At 41.4% G+C, this 13,016-nt stretch overlaps 1 protein-coding gene across 1 annotated transcript; it reads right to left on the bottom strand.

The window, feature by feature from the left end:
- LOC150038322 (uncharacterized) lies at positions 1 to 3,557 on the bottom strand. Its single transcript, XM_090312696.1, has 7 exons — positions 3,296 to 3,557; positions 2,201 to 2,473; positions 1,390 to 1,786; positions 1,089 to 1,170; positions 654 to 755; positions 239 to 516; positions 1 to 61 (listed from the first exon to the last, which is right to left on the bottom strand). The coding sequence occupies exons 1-7, from the start codon at positions 3,555 to 3,557 to the stop codon at positions 1 to 3; spliced, it is 1,455 nt and encodes a 484-aa protein (XP_090168822.1).
- Between the last annotated feature and the right edge of the window lie 9,459 nt (positions 3,558 to 13,016).

Here is a 13,016-nt window from a genome sequence, read left to right as displayed (position 1 = left end):
CTATGCTAACTGTGCCGTGACGTTTCCTACAGCCACTACAATCTCTGCCCTCTCTAGTTCCCTGCACAAGTGAGTCTGTCTGGTAATGAGGGCTGTTGAATGAGCCACATTTCTGCTTAGAGCATCTGCCATTACATTTTCTTTTCTCGGGTGGTACAAAATTTCACAGTCATAATCCTTCACCAAATCCAACCACCTTCTTTGCCTCATGTTTAACTCTTTCTGAGTGAAAAAGTACTTCAAACTCTTGTGGTCAGTGAAGATTTGTATCTTCTCTCCATATAAGCAATCTCTCCAGATCTTGAGAGCAAAAACCACTGCTGCTAACTCCAAGTCGTGCGTGGGATAATTCTGTTCATGCTTCTTTAGTTGACGTGAAGCGTAAGAAACTATTCTGCCCTGCTGCATCAATACGCATCCCAACCCCTTCTTGGACGCATCATTGTAAATGACAAAACCACCTGATCCATCAAGTACTGTAAGAACTGGGGCTGAAACCAACCTCTGCTTGAGGTCCTGGAAACTGTTTTCACAAGTCTCATTCAAAAAAATGCTGCTCCCTTCCGGGTCAACTGAGTCAATGGGACGGCTATGCGAGAGATGTTCTTTACAAATCGTCTATAGTAGCCTGCTAACTCCAAGAAACTACACACCTCACTGACTGTGGTTGGACGAGCCCAACTCGTAACTGCCTTAACCTTTGCAGGATCCACAGAGACACCTTCATTCAATACTACATGCCCTAGGAAAGACACCTGCCTCAACCAAAATTCACATTTAGAAAACTTAGCATACAACTTATTGGCCCTCAACGTCTCCAAAACTTTCCGCAAATACTTTTTATGCTCGGCCTCTGTCTTGGAATAAAACAAGATGTCATCAATAAAAACAATCACAAAGGTGTCGAGGAATTCCTTGAACACCCTATTCATCAAATCCATGAACACTGTTGGTGCATTCGTTAGACCGAACGACATCACTATGAACTCATAATGTCCATACCTTGAACGAAAAGCTGTCTTGGGTATGTCACTGTCCTTTATTCTCAACTGGTGGTATTCTGACCGGAGATCACTCTTAGAGAATACCGTACCTCTCTGCAACTGGTCAAACAAATCATCAATCCTGAGAAGGGGATACTTGTTCTTAATGGTCACCTTGTTCAGCTCTCTGTAATCAATGCAAAGACATAACGATCCATCCTTCTTTTTCACAAACAAAATAGGTGCACCCCATGGTGACACGCTAGGGCGTATGAAACCCTTGTCCAACAAATCTTGCAATTGGACCTTCAGTTCCTTCAACTCTGTCGGGGCTATCCTGTATGGAGCCTTCAAAATAAGGGTTGTGTCTGGCTCCAACTCAATAGCAAAATCTATCTTCTACTACGGGGGTAGTCCGAGAAGATCCTCTGGAAAAACGTCTGGAAAATCCCTCACTGCTGGCTCCGAAGTCAAGGTGACTTCAGTCTCTCTAGTGTTCACCACACTGGCCATAAAGCCCCAGGCTCCTTGGTCGAATAGTCTACTAGCCTTCAATGCGGAAATCACTTTGGGTAGGACTATGGTCCCAACCCCTTTAAACTTAAAACTGGATCTTGTAGGAGGGTTAAAGATGGCCTCCTTACGGGAGCAATCTATGCTGGCATGATTAGCAGCTAACCAATCTATGCTCAATATCACATCAAAATCGTGCATATCTAAAATTATCAAGGTTACATCTAATGCACAATTGGCTACCTCTACCTGACATGCTTTTATCTTTTCTGTCGCTAACATGATCTCTCCTGATGGAATGAAAATGGACAATACAAATGGAAAAGGTTCTGAGTGTAACATGGCATGCCTCACAAATACAACATATATAAACGAATGCGAAGAGCCAGAGTCAAATAAAACTAAAGCATGATGCCCCAAAATGGGAAGTGTACCTGTCACCACTGTGCCTGACTTCTCGGCCTCACGTCGAGTGGTAGAAAACACCCTACCCTGTTGTTGCTGACGACTCAGGCCTCCCTAAAACGAACTTATGGGCTGGCCCCTGTGTTCAGGCGCGTTCCTCCTCGGACATCTATCTGACATATGCCCCTTCTGACCACATCGAAAACAGATCCCAAAGTCGGCTAAACAACGTCCCTAGTGTCGCTTACCACAAGTGGTACATATCGGCCTATCCTCCCTACCAATCACAGCCTAGGAACCCTGCTGTCCCCACTGATGTGGAGCATTCACTGTGTTCTGGCTCCTCTGCTGATGCTTAGGAGCCCTGTGTTTAGCCTTCCTTTTCTGACCTGCGAAAGTCCCAATTTCGATTGACCTCCTATATTCCTCTCCCACCTGGGAGTTAGCATCAATCCTCACGACGGCCCGTAGTTTCGCAGCATATGTCTTGAGGTCCAAGGCATGCATCATCCCTCGCAGTCCACTCCTCAGGCCCTGGATGAATCTCTCTGTCCTTGCTGCCTCGGTGGCTACTAGTTCAGGAGCAAAACGAGACAACTTATCAAATTCCTACTCATACTCCTCCACCGACATAAAATCTAATGGGCATCTAACTAATCAGTAAGGACATTTGCACAGTCTCAACATCATAATCATCACTGTACGAATCTATGACATACATATAAACCTCAACATCATGGCTCTACAACATACACATATACCTCAGCATCATGGTTCTACAACATATATGTATACCTCAACATCATCAGATCAAATACAACCATATGGAAGCACATACCATCTCATACTAGCAAGTGTCTATGTGCATAAATAAATAATTCATATCTCGTACCAGAACATACTTTGATCATATTATACTATCAGTCTATCATGCTAACATTCTGCCATAACATACATTTATCATGTTAGCATACATCTATTGCCTAGCTCGTGGGCAGTTCCAGTAGTAAGGTTACTTACCTCAAAGTTAAATCCAAAATTAACCCAAGCAATTAATCTCTAACAAAGTAACTCTTGAATTAATTCCCCTAGCACAAAACAAAAACATTAGAATTCAATCTTTGGAGCCAAAACCAAAACATACCACATTTAATCCAACGAACCCCAATTTAACTTACCAAAGTTGTGGCTTGGTCCAAGATCAAATCCACAACCAAAAGTTTGATTGACCAACCCGGAACAACTTTTGTAACGCCGCACGATCCGCTTTCGACCTTGAAACTCTTCCAACACTTAAACCTATGGCCCAAACATGATGGTCATTCAAAATTTTAGCCAAAATCAATAGAGTATTCTAAAATCCCCAAAGAAAATTCTAAAAACTTTTATCTTACCCAAAGACTCCGAGATTCTGGCACAAGCAACGGTGGTGGCGACAAAAGAAATCCGACGGCTAGGCAGTGGATCCGACGTGACGATATGGATCTGACAGTGAGGTGAAGCGAACCTATGCTGGACGAATCGGGTGGCTCGGCGGTCAGCGGCGGAACGTAGCGCGTTGAGAGGGGGGTTCGAATGCCATAGGGCCTCGTCGAACGGTGGGCGTTGGCCGGGCAAAACCTCAACGGCAAGCGGCTGGGGTCGGACCGGCGGCATCTGGACAATGGGCTGTGGAGATCGGTTGCTGGTCAAGGTCGGCGGCGGAAGGAAAAAGAAATTGAGGGGGGAGGGGGCGCCGGATGCGTGAGGAAGAAAATGGGGGTTTGATTTTTAATTAAAAAAATAATAAAAATAATAAAAACAAAAAAGGAAATAAGTATAATTATATTTTATTCCTTTCCTTATTCCATTTTATACTATTAAATTCCTTTCCTTTTCAAAAGAAAATTAATTCCTGCCATTAATATCCAAATTGAATAATTTCACGCTAACAATTAAATTCCCGCACTTACACTTGAAGTCCAAAATTCCAAAAATGCCCTCCAGCTAATAACAATTACTGAAATTCCAAATAATAAATTTGCTGAAATTACATTATTATTAAAAAAATGTGCGGGGTGTTACAGTTAAAATATCAGATATGCTGGCAAAAATATAGGCTCGGGCTTTTTCATTTGCCTTTGTCCATCTGTCATATGCTTCCCAAACAGTTTGGTTTGCATTTGAGTCGAGGTTTAGAGGACATTCCTTAGCTAAAACGAACCTCAGATCATCTATTATCAGTATTGTATTCAGGTTTGATTTCCATGTAGCACAATTGTCCCCATTAAGTTTCTCAGAAGCAAGTAACTGTATTAATGAGCTATTGAAAATATAAACAAACTCTATTAGTGAACTACTTTTAAATCCAATTATGTTTTAGCAAAATAATGATGCACCCAAATTTCATTATTTTATTTGCAACGTTACTTTAGTAGTCAGAATAGATGCCACTGAGTGGAAGTCAAATACTCCTTTACTGAAGCAAGACATTCTTGACTAAATAGTTATTCCAGAATAACTCATATTTCTATAGTCATTTAGTTACCATTTCAATCAAGAACTTACTAACACTTAGTAATTCTCGTAAGTGTAACCCTCCATTTTCGGACCTCAGAGGTTGGCCCCAACGATGCTATCGAAATGGAAATCCTATCCATTTTTGGAGTTTGAGTTTTTTCGAATCCCATGTTATAACCCTCCGAGATGGTTAGCCGTCGTAAAACGACTAGCTTATGTCGCATAAAAACGACAAGCATGCACAACATAGGAATCTCATGGTCCAAACTAATGGAAGAGACTGCATGACATGTTGACACACATCCTTCACCCACTTACTATGAACTACTCTCCTTATTCACCTTGCTATTGTCCCTGCAAACACTTTCCAAATGGAGGTCACTCCCAGGGTGATACGAAGCCGAGCATGAATCTCACAGTGTGAACTCTTAAGGACATGAGAGCTAAGAATAACATATCATATATGTTATTAATTTTCCACTGAAGTGTTCTATTTATTTTCGGGTAAAATTTTACTCAGGTATATTTTGGCTAATAAAACAACCTAAGTCTAGACGATTATCTAAGTATAACGTTTATATTTGGATATAACCTACGATGTCTAGGAGATAAACCAGTTTTAAAACCTTACATCGCTCACGCATGCCCATTAAACTAGGTTAACAACACGCAATTATTCAATTATAATCCCCAGTTAGGAGTTGTTTTATAAATCGTCAACTTAAATACCTCCAGCCTTAGACAGGATTATAGACCAATTGAGTTTGTAACCAAATTTTTACAATATAACGACATATTTTAACTATAAAAACAAGTTGTTATTTGTTAATCCTAGATGAACATGCATCTTATCTTTGTTATGGATTTTAAATGTATAATCCAGTTTTTATAACAATTATAAAATAATAGACATGCTGATCATCCATAACATTCATCAAGCATTTCGAAATTTAATATAACACCTTATATTAAAAACTTGAAACCCCAAACATGCATACTATATATTATAACTTTTATAGCATATTTTCAATGCATGCTACTTCTTTCTATGGTGGGATTTCAAATCTATATGGCATACTATATGCACAACAAGATTTATTTAATTATAACATACATTTATAATGCATAAATAATTAAACACACACTGATATGAACCAATTTTGGCATTCTAAGCCAGCAAATGGTCTAAATTATTACAATAATAATCAAAACCGACTTCCAATAGCTACTAGACTTTATGAACTGACCCAACCCGACCCAACCCGAACCGCTCGAATCGGATCTCCAAAGCACCAAAACAGGTTGAACCGACCAAAATGAGGTTGAATTGGACCTCCAAGACCCGAACTGGTTGAACTGGTTCACTTGAACCACTGGTTGGGTTGCGCGCGTTCAATGAGCTGGGATGAGCATGATGGAACTCGAGACATACGCAACAGAATTAGGATCTAATTACACTCTAATTGCTCTTAAATTAAAGGAAATAAGCATGCATCATGAAGGAAAAAACAGTGGATTAAAAAGTGTAGGATACTACCTTTGAAGCCCCCGAAAACCGTTTTTCCTCGTTGAATCTCGACCCGAACTCTTTCGGACCACCACTGGAGTTGACCTACTATCCTCTGGACTCAGAACCGAGTTGTGGGACCCGGTGGATGAAGAGAACCGAGAGAGAGAAAAGAGATGGAAAATAAGATGAATTTGAGTTTGGGTTTTATTTCACTCAAAGAACATAGGATTTTCCAGCCCAAATTTAGAACACCCTTTTTCTAAAATGGCAAAAGTCTTTTAACTAAATTGAAGAGCCCAATTTATAGAAAAAAGGCATGCAACAATTGCATGAAAAATCTTCACAAAAACCCAACACCTAGAATCCACTCACTTAGTGGGCTTAATGTCTCCACAATAAGCCAACATCTAGCCCACTATTTTTTTAGTGGAATTATCCAACAAAATTTTGGTTTTTCGCACTAACTATAGTCAAAGGGCAAAATAGTCATTTGGTCAAAGTCAAACTTTGACCAAAAAGTCAACATTTTGACTTTTTATGATTTTTTCCGTGTTGACTAATTTTGACCTCCCGAGCATGAATCCGCATTCATTTTCTCGAAATTCAAATCATATTTGAATATAAGGTCAGTCAAAGTTTTGACTTTTCAAAGTCAAAAGTCAACTCTTTGACTTTTTACAACTTTGACCATTTCCATCATTTTCGAGCTTCCGAATATGAACGTATTCATATTCTTGATATTTAAATCACATTTAAATATTAAAACTGTATCTCTAAGCTAAAAAAGACCCGACCACTATATCACATATACTTGTCAGTTTCTCTCTCTCTACCTAATTCGAACAATTCAAATTATTCTATCATGTTGTTCTAAGTTTATTCCATATGAGCTAGTAGGGGAACCTAATGGACCTATAGATCATGGGCTCCAACGATCCAAGATTAGCTAGCTAAACTCTTTAGACAGAGCTAATCAACATTCGTTAACTAACGGGTCATTCCACTAAAGTCCCGTAGTTGCACTCCCTTCACTATAGATATATTTGTGTCCATTTGATATAACCATGATGAGTAAGTTAATCCTTCACAGGTTGTTCGTAATCTCGGTTGGGTCATCAAAGTCGTTTTACCCCCAAGACTACATTTTGTTCCTTAAGTTTCACTGATCCTCTAATGAACAATTGGTTTAAGGTCCAACCTATAAACCGAATCCCTCTCGGGCCAAGGAGAGGGTGGGTCCCCTTGTTCAAGACCTGGATTCAATACTAAAGAGAACAACCTATCTACTGTCCCTATAACGGGTAGGAGCGAATTTCGTCTTGCACCCTATGTTCCCAACTATCCACCCGATCTTACTCCTGAAATGGGAGACTTATTGGGCCAGCGATATTGAACTGCTCTTACCTATACAGATCTAAGGATAATTCTGAGTGAACAGGAGTTCATAGTTAGCTCAGGATTAAGATTAAGTTACCTAGGTCATCAATTAACGAAATAGTCAGTTTTATACATAAAACGACATTTAGAACGTAAAAAGTGACTATTTCATGGTTCAGTCTTATGTAAACTCTTTACATAGGATACCCCTCATTCACATATCTCTATATGAACGATTCAGGATCACATTGTTTGTACTATCTACAAAGTGGGCCGCATCCATAGTGTCCCCAAAATAAGGCGCCCAACCTTATTCATATACTATAGACCATTTTGGCTATATATTTGAATTTGATCCACATTTATGTCACTACATAAAGTTCAAATTACATTAAATAACCTCGGAACCTTAGTTTATTGGATTCAAGATTACAATTTCAATAACAACTTTATCGAAAAACAAAACAGAATATATTTATTAATTTACAAACTACGAGTTTTAGGATATAAAATTCAACAAACTCTCATTTGGACTAAAACTCCTAGTGGAGTATCATAATGTTGAATTTAAGTGAGAAACATATGAGTACAATAAACATATGAATACAATAAACTAGGCCATATACCCAAAAATTCTCCCACTTGTCCTAGTTTACAAACTTCGTAGACCTAGACTCTATAGGTGACCTTCAAACACTTAGCCGTGAGGGCCTTTGTAAAAGGATCAACAATGTTTTGCTCAGAAGATATTTGGGTCACTACAATGTCTCCACGATGTACAATCTCCCGGATTAGATGGTATTTGCGCTCAATATGCTTGTCGCGTTTGTGGCTTCTTGGTTCTCTTGAGTTTGTAACTGCACCACTATTATCACAATATAGGGTGATAGGCAGATGCATATTTGGAACTACTTCCAAATCTATCAAGAATTTCCTCAACCATACTGCTTTCTTTGCTGCTTCACAAGCAGCTACGTATTCAGCTTCCATTGTGGAGTCCGCAATACAGTTTTGCTTTACACTTCTCCACACTACTGCTCCTCCATTAAGAGTGAACACTGATCCAGATGTAGCCTTTCTAGCATCTTTATCAGTTTGAAAATCAGAGTCAGTGTATCCAGTAAGGATCAAATCCTTAGTACCAAACACAAGCATGTAGTTCCTCGTTCTCCTAAGATACTTGAGGATATTTTTAACGGCAGTTCAATGATCATATCCAGGATTGGACTGATACCTATTGACTATCCCTACTACGTAGCATATGTCAGGTCTAGTACATAAAATTGCATACATCAGGCTCCCTACTGCGGAAGCATAGGGAATGCGTCTCATATCCTCAACCTCTTGAGGTGTCTTAGGACATTGATCCTTTGACAAATAAATTCCATATCGATAAGGTAACAGACCTCTTTTGGAATTCTGCATCTTATACCTAGACAACATTTTGTCTATATAAGTTGCTTGAGACATGGCTAGTGTTTTATTCTTGCGGTTTCGAATAATCTGAATCCCAAGAACATACTGCGCATTTCCTAAATCTTTCATTTGGAACTGCGTTGCTAGCCATTTCTTGATGTCAATTAGGTAACCTACTTCATTCCCAATGAGTAGAATATCGTCAACATATAAAACTAAGAACGCTATAGTAGAATTGACGATCTTTTTGTAAACACAAGGCTCGTCAACATTCTGTTCAAAGCCATAAGATTTGATCGCAGTATCAAATCTTATATTCCAAGATCTATAAACTTGTTTCAATCCATAAATGGATTTTTGAAGCTTACAAACCTTTTGTTCTTGACCTTGTGCAATAAACCCCTCTGGTTGAGCCATATAGATACTCTCCTCAAGATCGTTGTTTAGAAAGGCTGTCTTGACATCCATCTGCCAAATTTCATAGTCATAAAAGGTGGCAATGGATAAGAGTATTCTAATCGACTTAAGCATGACAACGGGAGAGAAAGTTTCTTCATAGTCCACTCCCTCTCTCTGGGTATAACCCTTTGCCACAAGTCGAGCCTTAAAAATCTGTACTTTACCGGCTTGGTCTCGTTTTCTCTTGTAGATCCACTTGTAACCAATTGTTTTTACATCATTTGGTTGATCTACAAGTTTCCAGACAGAATTGAAGTACATAGACTCCATTTTGAGGTCCATGGTTTTGACCCACTGATCACAGTCCACATCTTTTATCGCCTGTTTATAGGTCGATGGATCCTCTATGTCTTCATCAGGTATGACGACTTGTGTTTCTGTAAAACCTAAGTAACGGTCAAGCTGATGAATAACCCTCCCACTACGTCGAGGCATTCTCAACTCTTGAGAAGGATGTGACTAACCAGATGTACTAGTTTTATCTACTACTTTAGTAGATGAACTAGCTCTATCTGTAGCGTCTTTGGAAATTTCATTCAATACTAGTCTACTGCGAGGTTGATGACTTCTTATGTGGTCTTCCTTTAAGAATGTGGCATTTGTCGATACAAATACCGTATTCTCTCGAGGATCATAAAATAGACCACTTTTTGTTTCTTTTGGATAACCTACAAATAGGCATAGTTTTGAACGACGGTCCAATTTTTTAGGATTTTGCACCAACATGTGTGCTGGGTGTCACGGTCATGCTTGTCCAGGGCCTGTTGCCCATGGCCGCATGCCCGATCCAACCCCCTTCTAGCATACTTTCATATCTTGTATTGTATTAGCTTAGTTAGCTTGCTTGCTTTACATTTTCATTGTAAGTGATCACTCACCGTTTTGCATATGCAAGGGCGCCAGTTGGCTTTTTATTCAGAATGCACTATTTGGGGATAAGACTAACCATCACTTCCTCATACCCGGAGTAGTACTCTATAAAGCTGTTGTTGTTGCTTATTGCTTTCTAGTCTACTACAATCTTTCTTTCTTTATTCACACTCACAAAAACTCCTTACGAAAACCTTTTCTCCAAACCCGTTTTCTAAAACCGTTTTCCCTAAAACGGGGGTGGAGGTTGCGAGAGGCACTCGGTGTGCCATGGGCAGTCTATATTCGAGTTGGCTGACTTATTCGTGAGCGGGAACAAGTGTCGCACAATCGCTAAGAGAAGCTTTCGAAAGAGCGATTGTGACAGTTGGTATCAGAGCCAAGTCGACTTACAGAGGGAAGGTCAGCGATCATGTCGGCGACGAAGAACCTGAACAAGTCCCATGTGGACAGATTGGTAGAGATGGAAGAGCAAATGCTCTACCTGAGAGAGGTCCCAGATAATGTCCGTTTCCTAGAGACTCGGCTACAAGAAGTTGCTGAGAAAGCCGATGGAATTGATGCGGTAGTAGGCCGCCTAGACGGATTACCCGTCAGAGAATTGATGATGAGGGTAGAGACCCTCGAGACCAAAACAGCACGGTCCGGCAGCTTTGAACGAGGCGATAGCTCATCGGGCTCTGTTGCCCACATAGAGGAGCGTGTCAAAGAGCTGGACAGCTCCCAAAAAGACATACTTCAGATGGTAACCGATTTGTCTGAAGACTTTCGGTCGGCCCTTAACGTCGTCAGAGCCGAGATAACGGATGTGAGTGCTAGTGTGAATCTCACCATCTGAGCGGTAGGGAACCAAGCCCCATCTGGGGGAGCAATGGCAGTAAGCAGAATAAAAATCCTAGAGCCGAAACCCTTCTGTGGGGTGCGAGAAGCGAAAGCCCTGGAAAATTTTATCTTCGACCTTGAGCAATACTTCAAGGCGACGAACACAGTGACTGAAGAGTCGAAAGTCACACTAGCAACGATGCATCTAGCTGAAGATGCAAAACTGTGGTGGAGATCACGGTTTACAGACATACAGGAAGGACGATGCACTATTGATACTTGGGATAGATTGAAACAAGAACTTCGCTCCCAGTTCTTCCCTGAAAATGTCGAGATCTTGGGTCGACGAAAACTCCGAGAGCTGAAGTAAACAGGTAACATCAGGGACTACGTAAAACAGTTTACAGGACTCATGTTGGACATACGAGATATGTCTGAAAAAGACAAGGTCTTTTGCTTTGTTGAAGGGCTAAAACCGTGGGCGAAATCAAAACTATATGAACAGAGAGTACAGGATCTCCCCTCTGCCTATGCGGCAGCTAAACGGCTATACGACCTTAGCACTGACTCACAAGATGTGAGGAAGCAGTCAACTTCCTTAAATGGGGGAAACAGAAACTGCCGTTCCAGTCCTCCCAGACCTGGGGGAGGAAACAAGAACACAGGGGGGGACCATAAATCATCCCAACCGAGATCAGGAAACAACTGGCGAGGGCCGCCGCAACAGCATAACAATTACAATCGCCCCCTGTCTTGTTTCATATGTAGAGGGCCACACAGGGCAGGCGAATGTCCAAATCGAACCACGTTCAATGCTTTTCAAGCCACATTAGCCTTTACCTCCGAAGACAAGGCTGAACTGGAGGAGACGATAACCGAGCCAGCTGCAGAAATTGAGAATCCCAGGATGGGGGCATTGAAATTCTTATCTGCGCTCCAGAAGAAAATGGGAAAGGCGACGGAGCCACTAGAGAAAGGACTCATGTATGTGGACGCTTGGGTCAACCAAAGATCGGCCAAAAACACTATGGTTGACTCTGGGGCTACCCATAACTTCATAGCTGAAACGGAAGCTCGCCGCCTGAACTTGACTTGGGAAAGAGATGCAGGGAAGATGAAAGCTGTGAATTCCGTAGCCCTACCGATTACGGGGATAGCGAAGAGAACTCCGGTGAAGTTAGGAGACTGGAAGGGCTTCGTTGACTTCGTGATTGTCAAGATGGATGATTTCGACGTGGTATTGGGGATGGAATTCCTACTTGAACATAAAGTCATACCAATGCCCCTCGCCAAATGTTTAGTCATTACCGGATCTACACCCCCCGTAGTCCAAGCCAATATCAAGCAGCCAAATGGGGTGAGAATGATCTCAGCCCTCCAATTGAAGAGAGGCCTAGCCCACGACGAACCCACGTTCATGGCCATCCCGATAGAATTAGTTGAATCCACTGAAGAGGAGATCCCCCAAGACCTTCTATTTGTCTTGGAAGAGTATCGGGATGTCATGCCGAAAAGCTTGCCCAAGTCCTTACCCCCACGAAGGGGGATTGACCATGAGATTGAGTTGTTACCAGGGGCAAAGCCGCCTGCAAAGAATGCATATCGGATGGCCCTGCCAGAATTGGCCGAACTCTAGAAACAGTTAGACGAGTTATTAGATGCAGGATTTATCAAACCGGCGAAGACCCCTTACGGAGCCCCAGTACTGTTCCAGAAGAAGAAGGATGGGAACCTCCGGTTGTGCATCGACTATCGGGCCTTGAATAAGCTCACAGTCTGCAACAAATATCCCCTTCCTATCATTACTGACTTATTTGATCAGCTTCACGGTGCTAAGTATTTCTCGAAGCTGGACCTACAGTCTGGATATTATCAGGTTCGAATTGCTGAAGGAGACGAACCTAAGACGACCTGTGTCACGAGATATAGGGCCTTCGAATTCCTCGTGATGCCCTTTGGCCTCACCAATGCTCCAGCAACTTTTTGTACCTTAATGAACCAAGTGTTTCACGAATACCTCGACAAATTCGTCGTAGTGTATCTTGATGACATTGTGGCCTATAGTGCCTCGCTGGAGGACCATCGACATCACCTCCAACTAGTCTTCGAAAAGCTGAGGAAAAATCAATTGTATGTAAAGAGAGAGAAGTGCTCCTTTGCCC

This window comes from Benincasa hispida, chromosome 1 (assembly GCF_027475165.1).
Source record: "Benincasa hispida cultivar pf3 chromosome 1, pf3_genome.v1.1, whole genome shotgun sequence".
In the NCBI taxonomy this organism is placed as follows: Eukaryota; Viridiplantae; Streptophyta; class Magnoliopsida; order Cucurbitales; family Cucurbitaceae; genus Benincasa; species Benincasa hispida.
This window is presented reverse-complemented; position numbering and strand designations above follow the sequence as displayed.

Excerpts from the sequence above, each read along its gene's own strand:
- LOC150038322 (XM_090312696.1), bottom strand. The coding sequence starts at position 3,557 with ATGCCGCCGGTCCGACCCCAGCCGCTTGCCGTTGAGGTTTTGCCCGGC. Across the intron at positions 1,787-2,200 it reads ACATCAGTGGGGACAGCAGG|GAGAGATCATGTTAGCGACA; the intron begins GTTCCTAGGCTG and ends TCATTCCATCAG. Across the intron at positions 1,171-1,389 it reads GATCTTCTCGGACTACCCCC|AGAGCTGAACAAGGTGACCA; the intron begins GTAGTAGAAGAT and ends CATTGATTACAG.